The sequence below is a fragment of the Ailuropoda melanoleuca genome, chromosome 10, assembly GCF_002007445.2.
Source record: "Ailuropoda melanoleuca isolate Jingjing chromosome 10, ASM200744v2, whole genome shotgun sequence".
Lineage (NCBI taxonomy): Eukaryota > Metazoa > Chordata > Mammalia > Carnivora > Ursidae > Ailuropoda > Ailuropoda melanoleuca.
Window position 1 is genome coordinate 100,766,428 of NC_048227.1, and position 12,103 is coordinate 100,778,530.

Here is a 12,103-nt window from a genome sequence, read left to right on the forward strand (position 1 = left end):
TCTAATGCGAACGAACATAATCCGGGACAGAGTCGCGAGTGCACTGCGGACCCCGGGTCCTGCGTGTTTGCATGAGCTCCTGTGTCCGGGACAGAGTCGTGCGTGCACCGTGGGCCCCGGATCCTGTGTGTTTGCACTAGCTTCTGTGTCTGGGACAGAGTCACACATGCACTGTGGGACCTGGGTCCTGCGTGTTTGCACGAGCTCCTGTGTCCGGGACAGAGTCACACATGCACTGTGGGACCCGGGTCCTGCGTGTTTGCATGAGCTCCTGTGTCCGGGACAGAGTCGCGCATGCACTGTGGGCCCTGGGTCCTGTGTGTTTGCATGAGCGCCTGTGTTTCACCAGCAGCCATCACTAAAAGAACCAAGATTGCGAGGTAGCTTCTGTGATTCAGAGCATAAGCTTTGCGGTGACAGGACCTGGTTCCAGTTCAAGTTCTGGCTCCCCTACTTAGGGACCATATTCTTTCCACACGTTTTTATCTCAGAAAAAGGTTCTTATCAACAAAAAACAAAAAACCTGAGAAGTTCCTGTCTTTGCTAAGCCTTGGTTTTCTCCTCTGTACGTGGGGTTAACAACCGACCTCACGGGCTATGGGGAGGGTTAGCTGCCACAGCGCGTAGTAGAATTCAGCGCAGTTTCCAGAACCCAGAGGACACACAAGTGTCAGCTGTCAGTATTTGTAACGTACATTATACCGTCTAGGAGACAGGAACACAGGTTGCATTGGGAGAGCGTGGCACTTTGCGCCCAGAGAGCAGAGTCAGAGCTTCGCCCATCTCCACGAGGCCTGTGAGGTGGGGACAGTGTCCACGTATCTCTCTGTCAAGACGAGGCATGAGGATGAGGCTCCCAGGTGTCCCATCACCCCGCCCTCGGAGAAGCCATGTGTTCATCCCCCAGCCGCTCACTGACATCTGCGGGTACGTGGGGGCACTTTAGGTCACAGCCCTCGCCTTCAGGAGGAGGGGACAGGTCATGATGGTGTGGCATGCGTAGCGCCCATGGGAGAGGAGGCCACCATGCCTGGGGCAGCTGTGGGGAGGGCCAGCTTGCCCAGCTGAGGGGGTGGGCATCTGAACCGACTCGGGGGGACGACGGGGCCACGTTGGCCAGCCTGCGGTGGGGACTGCACGTGCCGGGGTGGCGGCCCCAGCGGTCACACATGTCCCGGGAGTGGGAAGGTTTGCTGCTCGCAGCCCAAGGCATGGGGGCCATGGCCAGGTGCCAGACCAGAGAGGCAGACGAGGGCCAGACGGAGATGGGCTTTCTGTGGTACGCTGCGGAGTTTACGTTTTACTCCAGGAGCTGCTAAAGGGGGTGGGGGGGCACCCCAACTTGGCTGCACTGGTGCCCACGCTGTGTGCTGTCCCAGTTCAGTCCCAGCATCCAGTCATCTGTGACTGGAATTTCTAACTGCTCATAGAAGAAACTTTGAGTTATGATTTGGGGAGAGGCAGCCATGGCCAGTAACAGAACTTGTCACGACTAAACACCGGGCTTCTGAGCCCTGAACCATTGTTTTCCTGCTCTACCCTTACTGCCTTCCCCTGGGAAGGATTCTGGTAACAGCCGCAGCTTAGGGCAGATTTGTCGCCCTGACGGACAGGCTGACTGCGCAGCAAGCAGCCCCTTCTCTTGGGCTTCAGCCCCTGGGCATCTTGTGCACGATGGCTCAGAGGAACGTGGGCCTGCTTTCCGCCCACACCTGCCTTGTGAGTTCAGAAGACAGGCGCTGACTGGCCTCGGAGGGCAGGAGAGAGCAGTTTTCTCAGAACTCGGCTGTACAGGTTGTGGGAATTAAGTCTCGCATGTCCTCAGCCGGGGCCTTTGGGAAAAGGAGCCCAGAACACACACAGCAGCAAAGTGAAAGCGATCCGTGGAGCCTCTCCTAAGGACTCCCAAGGTTTCTTAGGACCAAAAGGGACTCGGGACTTTATCTGTAGAAGTCATTTAGATGGAGATGCCTAATCCCAGTGACTTCTAAATCTGTTGCTGAGAAGCCAGTCATCTAGAATGGCTCTTTCCTAGGGTACGAAGAGGGGCAGATGTATGACTTGTGGCGCGAAGACTTGTAAATAACCCTCGGTCCACACTCCACAGTGACCCTGGATGGTGCAGACAGACGAGCCTAATGACACCACGTTTATAATACTCCACAACCAGCAAAGCCGAACAATACACTTCAAGAAACGTTTTATCTTAAATAATTCCAGACCTGCAGAAAAGTTGTAGGAACGGTAGAGAGCACTCCCGTGCTACCTGTCCCCAGATTCACTCGGTGTGAACCCCTTGCTGCCCACACATGTGATCCGTTATTTCCGGAATCCCTGGAGAGCGGGTTGCATACATCAGATCTCCTTAATACGTCAGAACGTTTTTCCTGAAAGCAAGTATGTTCTCTTGCATCAGCACAGGATGGGTAGATGGTCAGCTGGTGTGACACGGTGCTCTAAACTGACCCGCGGTCTGCATTCCAGATTTATCATAAGTCGTGGCACTTTCCCCCCTTTGGTCAGGGATCCAGGCCAGGACCCTGCCCTGAATGTCATTGTCACATCTCTAGTCTCCTTTAATCTCTGGGTCAGTTCCTCTGCCTTCTGTCTCTTGGACATTGATGTTTTTGGAGAATGCAGATCTTTTTCTTTAAATTGGAGGTGCCTCATATGGGGGTTTCTGGGGGTTTCATTATGATTGGGTTCATGGTGTGGATCTCTGACACCACCACATCCTTGTCAGAGTGTCCCATCTGCGTCCACGTGCCCCCTCATTAGTGATGTTAATTTCCATCACTCAGGCATGGTGCTACTCAGTTTCTTTTAGTTAACATGTCTTCCTTTTCAACTAATGAACATCTGCGAGAGACTCAGACCATGTTAGTATCGTATTCCTCAGCAAACTCTCCCTTAACATTTATGATCAACAGGTGATTTTTGCTGAACTGTTCTTTACTATGATGGTTATAAAATAGTGATTTTTCCAGCACTGTCTCCATATGTATCGACTGGTGTTCTGCTCTAAGGAAGAGCCTCCCTTCTCCCTATCCACCTGCCCACCTCTCTGTCCATTCATCTGTCCACTCACCCAGCCAGCCAATTCTGATCTATAGAGATTTATGAATTCTTATTTCAGTCATCACATTATAATCCATTACTGTCCTTTATAGTTCAGTGCTCACACTGTCCCAGATTTGTCCGGAGAGAGCATTTTCAAGCTGGCTCCAATAACAAAATGTAGTTTTAAGTTTGTTTTTTGAACTTTCAGTATGAAATAGGTAATTCTAAATCATAAGGCAAATAGTTTGCAGGTAGCTATAACTCAGATTTTAGGGGTGGTCGAGGTCCCCAGACTTGCTGAGGAGGCCGAGAAGTGGTTTCTCTCTCCCTGCTTGGCTTACGTTCACCTTTGCACTGCGGAAGGCTTTGCAGATCTGACGTGGGCCTCATGGGCTGACCCTGAAGTTTCTCTTCTGCCTTTGGAAGAATTCCAGCCAGCACGGGGCCCATGCAGCAGTGGGGACAGGCTGCAGCAGAGCCAGACTCGGGCTTTGGGACCTGAGTTCAAAGCCAACCTTCCAGATCTGTGCATGGGCCACAGAAGGGGCGAGAGGTGGCCACTTGCAGCCTGGCTCGTAGCGAGGGGGATGGGGAAGACTATCACTTCCTGGGTTCACGGAGCAGGAGGAGTCACTAGTGTTATTTCTCTTGCTCTAGGTTGGCTCTCATCATCTGAGACTCAACAGAGGCCTAGAAGCCAACGCCCCTGCTTTCGACAGGTAGGGTTGTCTGGCACCATCCTAAGCCTGCCATCCTTTCGGGAGTCTTCCCCCCACCAGACAGCAGCACAGGGGACAGCGGGAGGGGAGGGTCCCCAATCCTGGACCTTATCTGCCTTTTACTTTGGTTCTTTGGGCAAGAGGGGAGTTTATAAAATGGGATTTTTAGTGGCTCTCAGATTTTCCTGAAAGTTCATTAATATTGAGGTAACCCTTGGCAGTTATTTTATCAGATCCTTCTTTAATGAAGCTTTATCCCTTTGTCCTAGTTAACAAGGGATAACCTAAATTATAGGATATTTGTGGCTGCGTGTTTTTCTTTTAAAAGCGATACATTCCCAGACTTAAAAAGTCACAGTATAGAAAGGTGTAAAGTGAGAAGTGAAAGGACTGTTAACTTCCAACCCCTACTAAAGATTTCACTATTAGTTTTTTACGTATCATTCTAGAAAACCATTCGGCAGATATACAGTTCATTTTCTGCACCACAAACTAGACCATTACGCATTTCATGTTATAGAACTTTCTTAAGCCATCAGTCAACTAAACAGTAACTTGTATTTGACGTAGTTCATCGCTTCTTTAAAATATTTGCATTTTTAATCTAAATACTAATTTTAAAAATTAGCAAATGTCATAAAAATCCCAAGAGTGATTTCTTTAAGGGTATCACTCATTCTACCTGAAGCTTGATTTGGACGTGAAGTCTGCGTGCGTCCTTCCTGTTACCGCAGACTGGCAACAGCAGCCCGTGACCGTGAGTTAGCACGTCGGGACTAGTGGGCTGTCACTGTAGAGCGGGGTGTATGTGCACCTGAAAATGCTCTTGCCAGTTTTCAGAACACTGCTAACGTGTCCTGCACATTGTGTAGATGGAGTTGTTGCAGGAGACACTGATCTGCCTGAAATGTCCTTAGGAAATTGAACACAGCATTCCTCCCCAGCTGACCACAGTAGAAGGGAAGGGGCATGCATGCTGGGCTTGTTTCAAAAGCCTTGTGTTGGTGAGCTTTCAAAAAATATATTTTAAGAATGTTTACATGGACTTAAATATATATATATTTTTAAAGATTTTATTTATTTATTTGACAGAGATAGAGACAGCCAGCGAGAGAGGGAACACAAGCAGGGGGAGTGGGAGAGGAAGAAGCAGGCTCATAGCAGAGGAGCCTGATGTGGGGCTCGATCCCATAACGCCGGGATCACGCCCTGAGCCGAAGGCGGACGCTTAACCGCTGTGCCACCCAGACGCCCCTGGACTTAAATATTTTTAAATCCTGTTAGTGCGCGGTGTGTGCACCCGAAAGGATAAGCCCTCTCTTCTCACAGTAGCCCATTCAAGACCGTAAGCCCTTTGACGGGCAGTGGCCACTGGAAATGTGGCTCACGGCTCGCTCCCTTCCTGAGGCAGTCTAGCTGGACGTAGCTGAGCTCCACGTACCCTCACGGCCCGGGGCCGGAGCTGCCTGGCCTCACGTTGGGTGCTGCCCCCATGCGCTCATTTCAGTGCCATGTAGGAGCTTGGGCACGTGATTCTCCAGCGGACCCACCGCAGGGGGTGTCCTACATCTGTGGCACATCGGGGGCTCTCAGGAGTTTCTCCGTTCTTTGATGTGCTTGGTCCAAAGTAAATCCCTTACCCCCCCAACCTGCCGCCACAAAACCCCTTTCCCTGGGTAGTCTGGGTACGCACGGAGTACCTGTGGCCAATGCTATCCTGTTCCCTAGGTTGTTCACTGTTGCCTCTTGTCCACCTGCTATCCGGGGGGGGGGGGGGNGGGGATGGGGCGCACTGAGCCGGCCTTGGCTGTGCTGGCCTGAGGAGGAATCTTGTCTCGCTGGTAGAGTTTGGATGGAAGTATTAGCCTTCCATGGGGGGGGGGGGTGCCTGGGTCTCACCCGTGTGGGATGCTGGCTCTCCAGCTCCTTCCTCCCTCTCTTTGCGCAGAGCTGTTTGCATCTGCAGCCCCGGGGTGGACACTAGGGTGTGTTTCCTTGCTGGCCACTCAGTTATGCCCTGGCTACCCCACTTCTAATGCCTCGAAAAGCCCCCCAGTTCTCCAAGGAGCTCTGCACAACAGTAACAGATGGGCAGGCAGGGGAAGGACCCCGGGTGCCCAGAGCAGGGAGGCCAGGCTGGAGTCTCACTGGCCTTGAGGTGGGCCCCAGCACTCCCTCTGGGAGCGCTGAGGTCAGTTTTAGTGTATCACTGATAAGTGTATCATCTTATTTTAAAAGTAAAAAGAAGAAAAGGGGGGGCACCTGGGTGGCTTAATCAGTATCTGCCTTCAGCTCAGGTCATGATCTCAGGGTCTTGGGATCGAATCCCGAATTGGGCTCCTTGCTCAGTGGGGAGTCTGCTTCTCCCTCTCCCTCTGTGTGCTTGCTCGCTGTCTCTCTCAAATAAATAAATAAAATTTTTTTAAAATTTTTTAAAAAGGAAGGAAAGGAAAACCAGCTCCCATGTGCCAAGCACTGACTTGTCACTTTTGTCTTCTTAGTCCTCAAAACCATCTTTTACAGGAGGACGATTAGCTTTATGGTACAAAGGAAGAGCTCAGAAGGGATGAGTAATTTGATCAAGGGTGCTTGGGGCTGGTGTGATGAGCGATACTGTTTCTCTTCCAACTCTCAGCTTCTAACCAGTTGAGACACAGCGTCACACATCAGCCTTATTTCTGATAAGCTGCATTGTGGGTGGTGGCCTGCATGTGTGGCCACAGTGGGCTTCCTTGCATTTCACCCCCAAATCAGGGCTCGCGCAGTGACTGACAGAGCCGGGCAGCTGAGACTTGCCCCCAGACTTGCCCCCTGTCCTCTGGCCAGGACACACCTTCCCTGGGCAGGCCAACCCAGAAGAGCCCAGAGGGGCTGAGCCATGTGCCCTCTGTTTCTTCTATCTTTACGCGTGAAGATTGCATGATGAAAATATGGCTTACATCTGCTTTTTGTATTGTCTTTTCCCTGTATTTTTTTAAATTACATTTAAGCATTCCTACCATTATTAAGATTGTAAAGTTAACTTTTCAAAAGCTAGCGATAAAGAATAAATATTAGTCTTTCCCTAATATTTCAACATATGTATTTTTTTTTAAGATTTTATATATTTTTTTGAGAGAGAAAGAGAGCGTAGGCAGGGGGAGGCACAGAGGGAGAGGGAGGGGGAAAGGATCTCAAGCAGACTCCACACTGAGCATGGAGCCAGACTCGGGGCTTGATCTTATGACCCTGAGATCATGACCTGAGCCAAGACCAAGAGTCAGATGCTTAACCAACTGAGCCTCCCAGGCACCCCACAACATACGTATTTTTAAAATGCTCTGATCTATGAATATTTTCCTAAAGCCTGAAATTTTACACATAATTACTCATAATGAAATATGGCACTTAGATAACAGACACTGAGGTTAACAACCCTTCTACCAGCTTTTCTAGTTTAGAGAAGGAAGGTACCAAGTGAAATTCGAGATTAATTTCAGAAATGTGCTTTTTGGACTCTGTTAATAAAAGGCTGAGTTAACTGTTCTAGATTTAATAGTGGTACTTTACAGAAAGTCCGGCATATCCTTCGTCTGATGTTACGCTTAGTCTGATAGGCTGTGAATTATTCTTGGCCTGAGCCTTGCATGCAAACAGTTAACACGCTTGTCCCTGACCGTGGGGTGGGTGGCTTGGGAGAGTCTGGTTTTCTCTCCCCCTCCCCCCAACCAATATTGCATCCTGGGGAGCAGCTCCTCCCGGACCTCTGGTGCCAAGCAGGTCCCTCCTGCACCCCGTGCCCTCGAGGGTAGGGCCAGCAGTCTGTGTGCTGACGACACCGGTCACGTCCTGTTCCATTGCAGGCATATGGTGCTTCTGAAGGAGCAGTATGGGAAGCAGGTGGTCATAAACCTGCTGGGGAGCAGAGGCGGAGAGGAGGTGCTCAACAGAGCCTTCAAGGTAAATGCTGTGCTACTTCCGGTTCGGGGAGGGGGGCGCGGTGGGTGAGGGTGATGAGGACCCCGCTCAGAGGCACGTTTCTGTGTAGGACTGGGGCCAACACTGCTCTCACCATGTTTGGGGAGTTCTTTCCCAACAGCTCTGTCGCATTCGGTGATTTGGGCTCCTGATGTATGAAATTTAATTTTTATGAACTGATGGTTAGAGAATTTGCTCAAAGTCAAACAAAGCATCCGCCACCTCCAGCTGCATTTCCCCCGGGCCCCCCCCCCCGGGGCTTGCGGAGCTTGGGACAGCCAGGCCCCTCTCCTTGGTTCTCTTGGACACACACGCGCCCCCGCACACATGTGGGCTCAGGGAGCCTGAGCTCCCCTTCCTTCCTTGGTCTGGCTGTGCTGCTGGCCGGAGCCTCCTGGCACACTCAGCCAGAAACCTGCTGGGCCCTTGGCCTACAGCAGTCCTTCAGAGCTCCTGCTTGGTTTAAAGCAAGGAATCTCAGCGTGATTTCCTTCCGCTAACTTCAGCCTTCAAATCTTCATCCCTGTCTGGGCTCTCCCTGAAAACAGCTTCCTTTGCCCACCTCCCCACCAGCTCCCTGAGGCCCCTCTGGGCACTTTCAGGGGTGGGGGTGGGGTGCAGGGGAAGGGGGGTGGTGCAGGGGGGAGGCCTGAGCAGGGAAGGAACCCTTTGAAGGAATAGCTCCACCCACCTCACCCAGGCCTCTCCCTGTTCCCAGAGCTCCTAAGTGTATTCAGTCTGCTAGGTGAACAGCTCCAGAGTGAGCTGTGGGCGATGTCCACTTTCCTTTCCCAATGGCCTGTGTCCCCCACTTAACGGAGAAAAGCCCTCTGGCTGTTCCAATGTCCAGGAAGCCCCTTGTAGGGAGAGTGAAATCGGACCTCACCTCATGGGAAGCAGCGTTTGCTGCCTCCCTGACTTCTGACCTCTGGGCAGTAGGAGCTGAGCCCCGTGGGTGCTCCTTCCACTCCGCTCAGAAAGGCCATGCGCTCAGAGCAGACTCTCTGGTGACCAATTTCATTTGGCCAGACCTGCTTTTCCTGTTTGGTTTGTTGCTGTTGGCAATAAGCCTGCTGAGTATCTCCCCTCCCAGCCATCTTGGCAGAAACGTCGACAGCTTATTTTAAGGAAAAAGAAGGAAAGAACAGGATCTCTTTTCCCTTTATGTCTTGAGTTATGGAGAGGGGATGTCCTCAGCACCCCATCCGCCAGCGGAAGTGCCCCCTGCTGACGGGCTCTTTGTCACGAGTGGGCCAGGAGGCAGCAGTGGTCCTGTGGCCCAGGTGGAGGAGGGCAGGCTGCTGGGCAGGGTGGAGGGAGGAGGGGGATGCTGCCTGGAGGAGACCCGCTGGTGTCACACCCTCAGCCTTGAGGTCTGAGCGCCAGCAGCCCACCCGCGGTCCTCAGGCCACAACCCGACAAGGTGCTCACTCCAAAGTGTGATGTCGCAAAGGAGTACGCTACTCAGTCCAGCGGGCTGCTTTTCCCAGCAAGATTCTCTGGCTGGTCCCAGCCATGTGCTGACTGACGTTCTGGCTCACGGCGGATGGGCACTTCGAGTTGCAGGGACCAGAAGGCCCGAAGCCCTTCTAGTCTTTCAAGGTCATTAGACTCTCTGGACAAGTCTAACCCAAGCTACACAGGAGGGCCAGGGTGCGGCGGGCCTGAGGCCGGGCGCCCTGGGGAGGCCGCTGTTTCATCTTCTACCACAGGGCTCCTGAGAGAGCTCCAGAGTTGCCTGGGAGGTTCCTCGTGTGGGAGGGAGGCCTCTGTCAGGAGGAGCACCATGCTGCCTGGAGCCCACCTGCTATGCATCCCCATCTCTGGCCTCGCCTCCCCCCCCAGGTCCTGTGCGGGCCTGGGCCCATTGGCCCTGACCACTGGTCACCCCCATCCTGCAGCTTCACTGGGCCATGCCTCTGGCACCTCCCCTCACGGGGACCCAGAGGACTTTGATGGGAGAATTGGGCACCAATGAGCACACCCACCTGAGGCTTACGCTTGTCAGGATGGGACTGGTTACCAGGGCAACAGGGAGCTGGATTATGAGCTCCCCAGCCTGCCGGGCTGCCCTGTCCCTGATGGGCCTGTGCACTTGGGGGCCTGCAGGACGGAGTGGTCCTTCCCTCCTCGACACCCTCCCAAGAGCCCTGCAGGAGGGGGATGTCGGTTCAGGGCTGGGAGCCAGGGAGCCAGAGCGGCTCTGGCTGTCTTCTGCCTGGGGTGGGCCTTTGCAGGATTGCCCTCCGAGTCTTTGTTCTTCCGCGTCAGGGTCAGGACTGATAAACAGCTCAGTCCCCCATAGGCCTTACAGCTCAAGCGTGTGCCCTGGCCAGTGCCTTGGTTAGCCTCCCCGCCTCCAGCCAGGAGAGGTTCGCAGTCCCCGTGTTCCTTCTCTTGCTCCCCTGCCACCCTCTCCCTTTCCACTTTCAGAAGTTGCTCTGGGCTTCTTGCCATGCCGGCGACACGCCTATGATCAACTTTGACTTCCATCAGTTGGCCAAAGGCGGGAAGCTAGAGAAGTTGGAGAACTTGCTGAGGCCCCAGCTGAAGCTGCACTGGGATGACTTTGACGTGTTTGCCAAGGGCGAGAATGTAAGTCCACGGTGAGTCTCCGCCTGCGTCCTCATCCTCCTGCCGGGTGACTGGCAGAGCGGCCGGGGGTCCTCCTGGGCTGGGCGCCTCCCCTGCTGCTCAGCTCCGCTTGCAGGCTCCGGGACCACAGGCTCAGGGGTGTGGGGGATCCTGGGCTCCGGGCGCCTTCTTCCCCTTCCCAGCTTAGAACATGCTTCTGAATTTTGTGAGTAGATGGCAAAGCATGGTTTTCTGGCAAAATAAATTATAAATAAAGGGGCTAGGTTAAAATGTGGAGCTGTGGTAACCATAGAACTTATTGTCCAAACTGAAGAAAGCCCATGAGAGTGAAGAGGGACAGCTGGCATCAGCCCCATTGCCCACAGAGCCCGGGGTCTGGATTTTCCTGCTCAGAGCTGAGCAGAAAAAGCAAGCCCACTTTCTGCAAACCACAATGCAGTCAATCCTCGTTCTCCACAGATTCTGTATTTGCACATTTGTCCATTGCTAACATTTATTTGTAACCCCAAATTCAATACTTATGGTCCTTTCAGGGCCATTGACAGACATGCTCAGAACTGTGAAAAATTTGAGTCACCAAGTACGTCATGTCCCCAGCCAAGGGGGAGACAAGGCGACGCTCTGCCGTTTGGTTTCAGCTCTCCTATGATAAAGTGTCCTTTTGGTGGTCTGTGTGGTGCCACGTAGTCACATTTTTGTGCATTTTATTGGTGATTTCACTGTTTAAAATGGCCCCCAAATGCAGTGCCAAGCGCTGGCAGGCGTTAGCAAGCACAAGGTGGCTGTGATGGGGAAAGTACAGCTATGTTAGAGTGCAGTTGGCTGGGAGTGCAGGGTTAACGAATCAGCAATCCGTGTGAAAGTGCCTGTAAACAGAAACACACATAAAACAAGGTTACGTTGAGTAGTTAGTGAAAATGTGGGAGAGCAGAGGCTTGCAGGAACCTAACCCTAGATTTCCCCTGGGAGCAGTAGTTCAGCATTTGCTAATCTGCTAATGGGTCAGTTCACTAGTTGTTTTTTTCTTTTTAAGATTTTTCTATTTATTTGAGAGAGAGAGAGCGGGTGAGGGGCAGAGGGAGAGGGTCTCATGGAGAATCCCTGCTGAGCAGGGAGCCCAACGCGGGGCTCAATCCCATGACCCCGAGATCCTGACATCATGACTTCAGCCAAAACCAAGACTTAACCAACCGAGCTACCCAGGCACCCCCTCAATTCACTAATTGTTCATGGCAACTTTCTAGAACGTAACTATGGCAAATAATGAAAATTGGTATATTTTATAATGACCCAGGTGTTCATGCCACTCCAGCAGTGCTGGGGTCCCTCCTGGTGCGTGCTGGGGATTCTGGTGGGCTACTAGAGTAGGTGAGGGTCTGCACCAGTTTTCTCAGAGGCCTGAAGTCAAACATCGGCCATTGTGCTATGGCCATTGCTCCTTCAACAACTTGTAACCATTTGTACTTCTTGTTTTCCTAAGTTTTCAGAAAGGCACGTTGCGGATGAACTGTCTTGATTGCCTGGACCGAACCAACACAGTGCAGAGCTTCGTAGCCCTCGAGGTCTGTCCCTGCTGTGCGAGGCCCCTTGGGCCACCTGGGTCATGTCCCATGCCTCCCTCGGCAAGATGAGGGGGACATCACTGGGCTAACTTTCTAACAGTGGGAACGTGGGGTAGAGATGTGCCAGGCATCAAACAGCGAGGTTTGCCTGGGTGGCTGGCTTGCCCATACCACTATATGCCTTTGCCCCATTCGTAGGCACACTTTGTG

General features: G+C 52.5%; 1 protein-coding gene across 1 annotated transcript in view; it reads left to right on the forward strand.

Annotated features, from left to right (window-relative positions):
* SYNJ2 (synaptojanin 2) overlaps nt 1-12,103 on the forward strand; it is a 103,243-nt gene that overhangs the window by 59,718 nt on the left and 31,422 nt on the right. The window contains exons 6-9 of the mRNA XM_034670792.1: nt 3,718-3,779; nt 7,622-7,718; nt 10,170-10,342; nt 11,812-11,893. Coding sequence (XP_034526683.1) covers nt 3,718-3,779; nt 7,622-7,718; nt 10,170-10,342; nt 11,812-11,893 — 414 coding nt within the window. The remainder of the gene's footprint in view (nt 1-3,717; nt 3,780-7,621; nt 7,719-10,169; nt 10,343-11,811; nt 11,894-12,103) is intronic.